The following is a 12,722-nucleotide window of genomic DNA, read 5'->3' on the forward strand; positions in this document are numbered from 1 at the left end:
TTAACATCTCCAATCTGGACTACAGCAGTGTAACACCTGGGCATGAAGCCATCAGTACTTAGCAAACTCCAAGTAGTATGCAAGGCTTCAGCACATCTCCTCAGCAACACAGGCTACTGCAAACACATCAAATTTGTCTTTTGTTCTTTCCACTTGCTTCCCACAGAATAGTGGGTCAAGTTCCAGGCCTCAGTCCTAAAAAGTGCTCAATGGCCTGGTACCGGCATATCTAAAAGACAGCTTGAGTTCCAAGGTGAAGACCATGGTTGACCACTTCACTCCTTGGTATGGTCAACATTTCTACCACAAGGGTAAACCTCATAAAAGAGTGGACAGGAATGGACTTCGCAGAGACTCAAGCACTGATACACAATCGTCAGGGGTGGAGACAATTGGTTGATTGCTCATCAGTGATGGTGCCCCAATGACCAGTGCGGTTATGGGAGTGATGAAGATGATGATGAATTGCAGCATACTAGCACTGAGTTTTAATTGGAGCATGCTAGAGCCCTTAGGAAGTTCACTCAACTTTTTGTTTCATTTGACACCAGTTCACTGGGGCAACACTGTTTCTAAGGGGATCAGGTCTAAGTACTGTCTGATTACCTTTCACATTGCTGTGACCTGACTGGCCATGTCAAGAAACATTTATCCAAGGCACAGTGACCTCCACTGCCTGCCTCGTTGATGTTTAGATCACAATCATCTGCAAGGCAACTCCTTGGTCCGCTCTCCATACGTCCCAAAGTATTATTGCTTGGATTTGGCTACTAAGAGGGAATCCCATTTCATCTCTCTAGGATACAAAATCTGTTTCTGAGGCAGGGGGAGACCAAATCCTCCCTCCGGCTCAAGTTTGTTACTTTGTAATTTTCATTATTTAAGTTGGTCAGTTTTATTTCAAGCTTTTCTCTTCGCTTGCATCTTTCAGGTTACCTGTATTATGCCTGCGATTGTTAGAAAGTATCTTACCCCCTTACTGTTTAAATAACTAAATAAATTCTCCTATTTGTGTTTAGCCATGGCATTATTCTTACTGCCTTTAGTAGCTTTACAGACACTCTTCTTTTCTTTTGAGACATGCCTTGAGATCCTTACTCTCCAGGAGTGAGAGTTATGTGAGAGAGTGTCTCTAGAGAAGGGGAAATTACTGACCTGTAATTTTGCAGATAACATTTCATCAGACTTCTCACTCATCCACCCACCAACATGGAGAGTTTGGATGGTGTCAATGTTGAACGGGTGGTAATTTTTACCCCTTTGTTCTGGTATTAAGACAGTTCTTATATTTCAGTCATTTTTATTGGTGCATTTTATTTATTTCTTTGGAGAGCTGTTTCATCTTGTTAAACCATGAACTCACTGCAAAGTTTCAAGGATAGCAGCCAATCCAGAGCGCAATGTGCAATCTCAGGTAGTGAGACATGCTCACTTGACATCCGATCCTGTGGACAATAACCTTAAAGACCAAACCACTTTCAAAGTTTGGAGAGTTCCATATAACATGAAGTAGAGAGTTGAAGCCCTGGAGTGAGAATGTTGTCATACTGTGACCTTCAGTGAAGAAGAATGACAGGTCTTCTTATTTGTTCATTTATTTTTCTCTTAGACAAAGGCCTCAATTATCAGAAGTTACTCATTATGAGATTCTTGAGTTTTAAGGTATTGCAATGTGGACACTCAGAAAAGAGGTCAGGTTTTCATATTGTGCTGTACAACTAGTCTCTGCTAACTTGGCTCATATATGGCATCTCAAATAGAGAACTCAAAAACTGTGGCATCCTAAATCACTAGTCACTTTGAAAGTTTAGCCGAAATATCTGACAACTTGGCCCTCCCTGTTCGTGTGACCTCCCCTTTACACCTTTTTGGTGATTTTCCACCTTAAATGTTATATTGCTTCTTATACATTGTCATTTAAAGAGTTCAAAACAATTTGTTTTGAGGGGGGAGCAGAGGGACAGGACCTATGATATTAGTCATTACTCATGACTGATAGCACAGAAGACTGGATCTGTGGCCACTTGACATGGCTCTTTAGTAAGGACAGCCAGACATGCCACCTACAGGGCTAGTCTGCACATGTTAGCCCCTATTGACTTCACCAGAAGAAAATAAATGAACAGATAAGGCAAATCTGGTTTGGAAAAAAGATTGTGTATAATTTTGCCAGCAAAGTGGAAAAATGTCAGCAACTGGAAATTTAAAAACATAGATCAGGCTGTCTCTTGTAGCTTCAAATGAAACTATAAGTGGTGTGCCTTGTCTTCTTCTCTTTTTTTTGTAATTAAGATTCTTAACACATATATCAAGTCTGGGGTTAAACTTCTGATACTTTGTCTTTAAACTTGCTTTGAGCTGTGTGTCTGTGCTGGGGGGAGAGAGAGAGAGATTTGCTAGCTATTGAGCGCATGAATAGTTTTATTTTACTTTCTGTGAGGCATCTACTGAAAAAATAACCCACACAATTGCATCAGTAATACACTGAATAGGGAAATTAAATTATGTTAACTGGAAGTAACTGCAGTGCAGCATCTAGAAAACTGTCTGTCAGGAGGCATTTTGTGAATCACTGCCTCCACCTAGAGGTATTTTCGGGGAATTATATGACTTTCAAATCCCTCCGTGATAAGTGATACTACAAACATATGAAAGGCTGTAAGGATATAATTTATTTTATGCACATATACAGTCATTACAGTTGCATCCATTAATGCCATTGCAATTGAGGATCTGTCAGTTTTTCATCTGTAAAAACACAATTTTCAGGGGTTTATAACTTGGCTATAAAAATTCACACTGAGCTGAAATTTGGCAGCCTAATAGTACTTTCTGCAAAGACCTTTTGGTGAATGCTGTGAATGTTCATTAACAATACTACACAAAACCTGGCAGAACCATCATAGACCCACAGATATGCGATTGAATCCAAAAGAGCCTTGGCCTCAAGAGTATGTCAGTGGCATGTTTTCTTCCTTCTCTGTTTCCAGCACTATTAGGAATAGAGAGAAAATAAAGCCATAAAAATTAAAAAAAGAATAAGGATCATTCTTAAACCCACAAAATAAAAATATTAATGGCTTTGCAGTACCTTATAGGCACTGCTGGGTGCCAGGGGAAGCCCCAGTGGCAGTGCACAGGATAGTCCTAAGAAATGAGTCTGAAATTCCATCCTGTGGAGTTTCTACTGCAAGGGTTTCCAAACAATAAAATACTTGACATGCAGGATTCTACAAAATTCTTTGATTTCCTTTAGCAAATTCTTTGCACTTGAATTCAGGTTTTTAAAAAAATGTGCAAATTTAGTCTTGCCCTCAGTACTTCCCCGACCTAGCTGAAAAACTATTTGAGACAATCCCAGGAGGCCTGTCTAGAAGAAAATTCTCTCAAGATTAAATTTACCCCAGTGCAGAAAATGTCCACGAAGTCCTGTGCATTATTTGTTCCACTTTAGTCCTGTGCTCAGAGCTTAATTGGCATTAGTTTGTCCCCAATCCTATGTGTAGTAGCATGAAGGCAAACTGCTGCCCCTATGCACCACACGTTTCAGGACTGAGTCCTTAAATAGTATTTAGGGCCAAAGCCACCTGTAAGAACACTTCCTAGAAGTGAATTTCAGCCTTGATTCCCTGCACCCTAAGCTGTCAATCATCCTCAGTTTCTATCTTGACCCCCTTTGAGGATTAGTCAGGCATCCTGCGGAGTCTTACTGACTGGTGGACACCCTTGAATGGATTTGTAGTGCCTTGAGGTATATCTCCCAGCAGCCTCCATTGTTTTGTCAAACTAAAGTTCTGAAGGGCTTAGAAAGCCTAAACATTGTGTTGTTTTTTATGGGCACAATAATAATAATAATGGTTTTAAGTGTAAAACCATCTTCCTTCCTGGTAGAAAAGATAATAATAAGGAAAAAACATCAAATCTGTCATATTCCATAAATCCACTCTCATCTGTGTTAGTAAGTTTACTGACACATCTTTTCACATAATATTATTCCTGGGGGGGATCTGCGTGACTGTGCACCCACAGGAACCCTCCTCCCTCCTGCAGAATTCCTGTGCTTTCCTGCAGAAAATGGCAGGAAAGCAAAAGGAAGCTGCGCAGGGGGAGAGGCCGAGGGACGACCCCAGGCACAGTTTTTTGAGGGGGATTGCCCCCCTCCAAATGGAGGTGAGGCGTGGGAGGTAACATAGATTATGTGCCACAGCCCCCCCACCCCCATTTCTGCAAGTGTAGAGCTGCCCAGCTGAAGGAGGCTGCATCTAGGCTCCCCTGACTCTGCAGCTGAATGCCGCCTCCTGGGTCCTAGTCCCAGTTGTGTTCTCCTTCTGTGTGTTGGGAGCCTTCCTGTTTTCTGTGCAACAGTGAGTGCCCGCAGTGGAATAGGGCAGGGGAAGGGAATGTGGGAGTTAGGGAGGGGGATGGAGAAGAAAAGGGGATAGGGTAGTCGCAGGGGGAAGTGGTAGCCCAGCATACAGCATCCCCTCAGTAGCAGCTGGGGCTCCCCCATTAAGCAGACCCACCAAACCCTCACCCTGACAAGCCCTACCCCCCCTACACCTAGACCCCTCTAATGAGCCCCAAACACCCAGACCCCAACCCCACTGATTCCCTACCAGCTGCACCTGGACCCCCACCGCATCAATCTCCATGCCTCCAGCACCCAGACCCCCCCACTATGTCCCCCACATCCAGACCCCCCTCACAAGCCCCATCTCTCCACACCCAAAGCCCCCCAGCTGAGCTCCAACCACCTTCGCCTGGATCTCCTGCAGAGTCCCATTGCCCCCACACCCAGAACCCCTCCATGAGCCCCTGGGCATCCAGATCTCCCACTAAGCTGTCCATAGCCAGATTGCCCCACACAGAAACCTCTTACCCCACACCTCGATCCCCCCACACTAAGCCTGTCCGCACTTGGATTCTGCTGGGCTGAACCTGTCCACCACACCTGGTGCACCTTGTGCAGAGGGGCAGGGCTCCGGGGTGTTTCTGGTGAAGGTGCAGCCCTTGTTCTTTGTCAGGATCAGGTGCAGCCTCACTGCTGAGTCCCCGTACCGGGGGAGGTGGAGGCTTCAGGGTGACCTCCCACCTCAATGCAGCCAGTGGCCTGTGCTCCCCACTGCCATGCAGGAGCTACATTTATTTATTGACAACATGTACAGAATTTTGCAGAATTTCAAAATATTGTGCACATAATTTTTGGGTTTTTTTGGCGCAGAATTCTCCCAGGAGTAACATAATTCTGGGCCACATTTTGCCAACCTTACTTACACTGAGTACTACCTTACCCCATAAATATCCCCATCAATTTAACTGGGACTGCTTGCAGAGTGAGATACTGTTTACTGTAAACAAGTGTAGCAGAATCTGGCCCTGTACTCTGTGTTCAGTGGGCCAAGATAAGAAGAAAATTTTTTCTTGTAAATGTCCCTATTTTTAAAAGGCATACTTTGAGCATTTTTAGAACACAATTTTTAATGTTTTATGAAGTGGTCCCCAAGCTTTTTTCCCCAGGAATCCCTTTGGCTTCTAAGTGTCCCAGACCCCTTTCATTTCTTTCATTTATGATATTATCGGAACAGCCCACCCCCATCCCCCGAGCATAGGAATGCCTATGCCAGCATGAGCTCTCATGCATGGTGCGTGTGAGGTAACTCTGTGTGGAGGACTCCATTTTGAAAACAAAATGGCATCCTCCATCTGGCAAAAGTGCCGGAACCCTATCTGGCACATTCTGGCCCTAGCTCAAGGAATAGACCCGTGCATAAACCACAGCGGACCACCAACAGTCTGGAGACCCCACTTTGGGAACCACTGGGTTATTATATGTCATAATACCAAACATATATACTATTTTAAAAGTGTTATCACTGTAATACACATGCCTTAGTGTACTGCCTAACTGACACAATTACAGGACTAGCTGCACCTCTTTCCCCTTCTTGTTCCTGTAAATTTTTCCTTACAAACTGCTATTAAACTCTAGGAAGGATTTCTGGAAAAATGCACCATAAAACCAATTATATAGCTGACATACATCAATGATATTTCATTCTCTGGACAAATGACCTAAACTGCCACAACTTCAACAATCACCACCCATCTATCAAACTCTCTCTAGAACACTCCCATATCAGCATCAACTTCCTTGACACCACAATCAGCTTCAACTATGGAACAGACAACTATATACAAGAACTCCACGGATTGCCAGACTTACCTTCACAGATCCAGTAACCACCCCACACACCAAGAAATCTGTTGTCTACAGACAGGCACTCAGATACCACAAAATATGTTCTCATGAGATAGTCCAAAATACATACTTAAACACACTTAAAACCACCTTCACCAAACAAGGACACTCCACCAGAGAAGTAGATCACATCATGGAATGGGCCATCCAAATATCCCAAGAGAACCTGCTTCGGTACAGAAAAAAGCCCCCACTGACTGTACCACCCTAGTTGTCACCTACCACCCCACATTGAAACCTGTACAGGATATCATCAAACAATTACAACCCATATTTGATGGGGACCACATCATGAAAAAAATCTTTCCCAAAACCCCTCTTTTGGTTTTCAAACAGCCTCCCAACCTTCCTGAGTCAGAAGCAAGCTCCCCACACACCAACTCAATGTGGCACTAGACTGTGCCAGAACAACAGGTGCACAACCTGCAGACATATCTCCGCTGCTACAACAATCAGTATGCCCTGCAACACATCTTTCAAGATCCAGGGGTCTTACACATGCATATCATAACATGTGGTATACTTTATCTAATGCACTAAATGCCCCAACAACAACTATGTGGATAAAATTGCTGTGCTCAAAGAGACAATCACTATGCTCACACAAAAAAGTGATAAAAGACAAAAACACCATGTCACCTGTGGGCAAACACTTTTAACAAAATGATCACTCCATATTGACCTCTCAGTCCTCATCCTCAAAGGAACCTTTCACAACACCTTCAAAAGATGAGCTTAGCAACTTAAATTCATAACTTTGCTAGACACTAAAGATCATGGACTCAATAGAGGTATTGGTTTTATGTCTCTTTACAACAATCTGTAACCTACTACCCCTCCTTTTTTCTGTGCCTACAGAGGTGTTAATGGGCTACTTACAAGGTGGTACCTCTTATGCTTAACAATCTCTTCCCAGTGTGACACTCTGGTTTTCTTTCATAGACCTGAAGAAGAACTCTGTGTAGTTCAAAAACTTGTCTCTGTCACTAACAGAAGATGGTCCAATTAAAGATATTACCTCACCAACCTTGTTTCTCTCCTAAACCAATATCTTAATACAGTAGACATCCTAATAACCAGGTTAACATACAATATTCACAGATTATTACAGAGCAGCTCCACATCCATCACACTAACATCTACAGTATGTTATTTAGTAAATTGTGTACATTTTATATTCAAAGTCTCTATCTATGCACAATACAAGCTTAAATACATATGCTGTATGCTAAAATTTGGTGGGCTTGCTTCTCGGTTGCCCTGCACCTTCTGTAGTCATTAACATCAGTGTGAAGTGGGTACGAAACTTCACTATTATGAGTTAGTATCATTTTACAGCCACTTCACACTGATGTTAATGATTATGAAAGGTGCAAGGCAATGGAAGATCTGGCCCTGTATATATTATACCAAATGATTTTTTTCATATGCTATATATACTGTGACGGGGCAAGGCCAGATGGCTATAGAAAAGTAGTGGGAGATAGATATATTAGCTCCAGGCTAAACAAATCCCTGGTACCAGGTTAAGTGAAATGGAAGCTGCTCCAGGTCAGTTAAGACACCTGGGGCCAATTAAGAACTTTCCAGAAGGCAGGGAGAAGGCTAGGTTGCTTGGGACACCTGAAGCCAATCAGGGGCTGGCTGAAACTAGTTAAAAGCCTCCCAGTCAGTCAGGTGGGTGTGCATGTCAGGAGCTGTGGAAGGAAGTTGTGCTGTTGGAGAGGCTGAGTAGTACACACCATATCAGGCACAAGGAAGGAGGCCCTGAGGTAAGGGTGAAGTGGAGTTTGAGGAAGTGAGGGCTGCTGTGGGGGAAGTAGCCCAGGGAATTGTACATGTCATGTTTGTAAAAGGTCAGCTACCATAGCTGATACTATTAGGGTCCCTGGGCTGGAGCCTGGAGTAGAGGGTGGGCCTGGGCTCCCCCCTCCCCCACACCTTTGCCCCCTGATTAATCACTGAGACTGGGAGACAACAGAGACTGTGCAAGGAAGGATAACTTCTCCTCACCTCCCTTGCTGGCTTATGATGAAAATAGCTCAGTAGACTGTGACCCTTATCTCTAGAGAAAGAAAGGTTACATGGAGGGTCACAGTGAACCTCTGAGGCTAGCAAAATCCGCCAGGAAACACGGGACCCACAGAGGCAAGGACAGAGCTTTGTCACAATACTCTGTGCACAATATACCCTTCTCCATGGCAGTGACATATATACCTTGAGTGGGGAATCGATTCCAGAGAGTATGTATGGTACTGAACTAAGATCGCTTCTCTATTCATTCTTAATTTTTCATAGAAATACACAAGTAACTTCTTAAAGGTTCAGCTTTTGTGTACTTATTAACTGGGGCCCTATACATTTTTGCAGCATCCACTTCTCCTACAGTGGTTTGCAAACATAATGGAACAAGTTCACTCTCTATTCTTGCTTGGTTCTTACAAAGCCAAAACCAAACCCATTTCCTGAGTGCATTTTCTGTTATTTCCAGTTGTTCTGACTTACAAGTGATAGCCAAATATGGAAAAAACTGCATTCGGGAATAAAGACATTTCTCCGTTTTGGAAAACCAAAATGGGAATAAACAGAGCATGTCTGCAAATATTCAGTATTTTTTGGACTGAAACTGCACAAGGGCTTCAGCTGTTTCTATGCAGAGTATGGTGTCTTCTAGCTCTTCTGTAGCCATAGAACGTTTGCTCTGCATTGACACATTTCCATCTTTGTCATAGAGCTTTGAGAAGATGTCAAATATGATGGTTATGTAAGTTTGTGTAACAACTATACATGATCCTCTTATGATGTTCTTTGAAATTTACTAGCTCAAATTGCTTTTATTATTTTTCTGTCATTTCATTTGCAAGTAATCCATGGGTACATTTTAATCTCAGTGGCCTCGGTTTTAACCAGCAGTCCCAGTTAAACCCACAGGAGGGCCTGCTTCCCATTCTGTTCATTCTACTAATTCTTTCTAACAGCTCCTTTTGAAATGTAGAGTCTGTATGCTGGAGACCACAGATAAATGATATTCTTTTTGGAAGATGTTCTGAAATATACAACAGGGGATTTTAGGAAATCTGCATTACATTACAGAGAAGAAGAGGAAGAGAATGAGGACTCACAACCTGTAAGGACTTGCAGAAATTCATGGAAAGCAAGTACCTCCCCATACAAAATACAAATTACTAAGAATATATATACTTAGTTTCTATTCTAGGGATTCTATTCAGGATGAATAATCAAGATTATAAATCAAAATCTTCTGTCATTTTAATAAACCTGGAATCTGTAGAGCAAGTAAGCCAAAGAAAGTTTTATGTTAAGATGTCCCATATCTTTAGTTGAACAATATATTGGATATTATGGCTGAAAATCAGGAGAGCATCTCTATTCAGAAGAGATGTTTCAGAGTAGCAGCCATGTTCGTCTGTATCTGCAAAAAGAAAAGGAGTACTTGTGGCACCTTAGAGACTAACAAATTTATTTAAGCATAAGCTTTCGTGAGCTACAGCTTACTTCATCGGATGAAGAGATATTTAAGCATGTTCTTAAATTTAAGTATATGCATAAGTCAAATTGATGGGACTTAAACACATTTGTCCTTAAGCATGTGCTTAAGCCCCTTCTATATTGGGGCCTATATTTATGTATTTATAAAGGATTACTCCTTGATTTTTTTCTCTTTTTAAATGAGCACTGAAATTGCATTACTTTCTGACGCTTGTAGATAGTTGTTAATGACACTTTAACCTTGCAACTCATAGCTACTTATCATTTACTTCAGTGTGGTATGTAACTAGGCACAATATGAAAATTACTTTAACGACTAACATGGTGTGCATTCCATCACTCTCAACATCATGTATGGTCAAGGAACCATTCAAAGAGAAGGATCAAAACTCACGTCAGAATTCCAGGCATTGATCCTGCAACTGAGTGCAACTGCACACAGTCAATTGCAGGATCAGGGCCCAGTTTCAAAGCTCAAAAGCTCTCTGACATGGGTCGAATCTGAACATTCCAAGATTTGGGGAAGTTAAGGTTGAGAAGTGGATTTCAAACCTCCAGCTTCAGGAGTTTTTGATCCAGGGTGTTAGCTCACCCATCTCAAACCATATCCGGGATTTTAGTCTGCACTATCTCTGGAGAGAAAGTTGTAGCTTAACTGCTCAAGAATTATTCACATTTGGAAGTGTAATTATAAAAAAAGAGATTCAACTTCATTTTTTTCAGATGGGCTATAAAGCATGAAGGGACAACTAAACCAGACCAGTGGAAACATTCCAAAGTGGAGAATCCTCTGTGGAATAAGCTGACATACATGTGGCCTCTCCTTCCAAATGGAGAACTTAATGAGGTAATTTCATGCATTCAAGAAGTAACAACACATGCAGTAGTTTGTTTAGTTTGCTAAACATCTGCTGAAGCCGAACAGATGTGATATACTGTCCACACCATGCCATGCCAATTTCACCTTTTGGAAAGAATAAATGAAAATAGATAATGGTGTTAGTGCAAAAATGTCTGTTTTAATGAATTATTGCAAACTGAATGGAACTTTAAGATTTGTTCTACCAGACCTTAATTCTGAAACACCAATACTTTGTCATGGATACTGTGTGCTATTTAACGTGCAATTCAATGTTTAACTTTTCATAGAAAAGGTAACATTTACTTTATTTTTTCTTTTGGCTTTTATATTTTCATGGTTGATTGTAGCAATACTTACCTTTGAGTCAAACATTAGCTGGCAGTAAAAGGGATATTGTCTGCACAAGGCTGAATTTTTCTCCTAGAGATTATTCCATAGGTCATGCTTCAAATCTGCAGTATGTACTTTCATTTTTTATTAACTTTAGCCGGTTTTATCGGTATTCAGTTATTTTAAATGATAGCAGCATTTTTTGTTTGTTTTGAAAAACAAACAAAGGCCCAGTTCTGCTACCTGTAACACGTAAATCAGTGTGTCTAGTTATGGAGTAAGGTACTACTTAGAGAGAGTTAGTATGGCAGAACTGGATCCTAAATGAAACGATATTCAGCCATACTGAACCTAGACATAGAAGATTGTTTTTTATAAATGAAAACTAAACTTCATCTGGAATTAAACTGGAAGTTGTCTGTTCCTCTAAGTGAACATTATTTGTCAGGCTGCACAGTGCTGTTAGCTACCAGTGAGTCTCATGAATTTGGTACAAATGTACTAATATTGACAAAGCAAAAGTTGAAAATTCCATCCCCTCTATTACAAATATATGAAAATGAGGATTTAAATCCTTGACTAGCAAAGGGAACTTTGAAGATTGGGGAAGGAATTTATACAATAAATTATTCAGAACTTTATTAGATTTCAAACAGATTTTTTAAAAATTCTTAATCTGCAATATTCACAATATTTACCAATCAAAAAATTGAAGATGAGGCATCTGTTCTTAATGAAAGGCAGTATTTCTACTATATTAAAACAGTTCAACATATATATAGTGGAACTGGCGGACTATAGTACCAATTCCTATTTCAGTAACACCCAGCAGGTTATGGCAAAGGAAGGAATATTTCTTTTCCTTAAAAAAATAGATTAGGTAGGAAATGAAATGCCTAAAAATAGAGAATGCAGCATTAAATTGTGAGATCAAGCACTAAAAACTTGGTATTCCAGCAGCTCAGTTTGCTCTAGCAACATTAACTTGATGCACTGTACTTATGTTCCTGAAACGATTGACTCTTTGTTGCTCTCTCATTGTATCATCTCTGAAGTCCTCATTGGGTGGCCCTAATCTCAAATTAATCCAGATAACACTGGCCCTTTGTCAACTCTTGACCAGTGTGGGACTTTCTGAACCTCCTCCTTCCTCCGGTAATTAATTCAACAGCATGCTCTCTGGGTCCTGCTGCTGCCTGCCACTGTTGCCCTCTATTATAATCCTGGGGTGATCTCAGATGGGACCCACTAGTTACCCTGAATCTCCTGGGACCCCCAGCCCTGCATAGGGGAGGTCCATGGCCACGTGTAACCATGGCAGGCTCCTCTGCCAACTCTTTGCAACTGCTAATCAAGCATGAGAGGGGGGTCAGATTGGAGGGGCAGGGTTTATATAACCTCCCCACCCCAGCTGAACAAGGATCAATGACTTATTGAACCCCACCAACTCAGCTGATATTGCCAGTCCAGAAAAAGCATCCTGCCTCCTCCCTACCTTGAGGTGCACGCTGCACTCAAATTATAGCCTGTGGCCATTGGAGATCTGCAAACATCAGGCAGGTCACATGGTGCTGGTTCCTCTTCCTTGTTTTTACAGTTCTGCTTCCTCAGGTGTCTAGGCTCTTCATTGAGGAGAAAAAAAGTCTGGATGCCCCTAGAGATAACTGGAAACAAAGAACAGAGACAACTTAGCCACCTGCCCTGTGGCCACTACCACATAGAATAAGAGCAGCATCTCTCAAGAATTGCACTCCTGAGCAC

The 12,722-nt window shown here is 41.7% G+C and overlaps 1 protein-coding gene and 1 long non-coding RNA gene across 5 annotated transcripts in view; one reads left to right on the forward strand and one right to left on the reverse strand.

Moving 5' to 3' along the window:
• The window catches only part of DCDC1 (doublecortin domain containing 1), a 418,164-nt gene that overhangs the window by 329,536 nt on the left and 75,906 nt on the right, over positions 1–12,722 (forward strand). For all 4 annotated transcript variants that reach the window (XM_048854576.2, XM_048854579.2, XM_048854578.2 and 1 more), the window contains one exon: positions 10,493–10,616. In XM_048854576.2, coding sequence (XP_048710533.2) covers positions 10,493–10,616 — 124 coding nt within the window. The remainder of the gene's footprint in view (positions 1–10,492; positions 10,617–12,722) is intronic.
• The window catches only part of LOC142072516 (uncharacterized), a 30,043-nt gene continuing 20,019 nt past the window's right edge, over positions 2,699–12,722 (reverse strand). The window contains exons 2-3 of the long non-coding RNA XR_012668916.1: positions 12,457–12,625; positions 2,699–2,992 (exon numbers count right to left, since the gene is read on the reverse strand). This is a non-coding gene — a long non-coding RNA (uncharacterized LOC142072516). The remainder of the gene's footprint in view (positions 2,993–12,456; positions 12,626–12,722) is intronic.

The sequence above is a fragment of the Caretta caretta genome, chromosome 6 (genome assembly GCF_965140235.1).
Source record: "Caretta caretta isolate rCarCar2 chromosome 6, rCarCar1.hap1, whole genome shotgun sequence".
Lineage (NCBI taxonomy): Eukaryota > Metazoa > Chordata > Testudines > Cheloniidae > Caretta > Caretta caretta.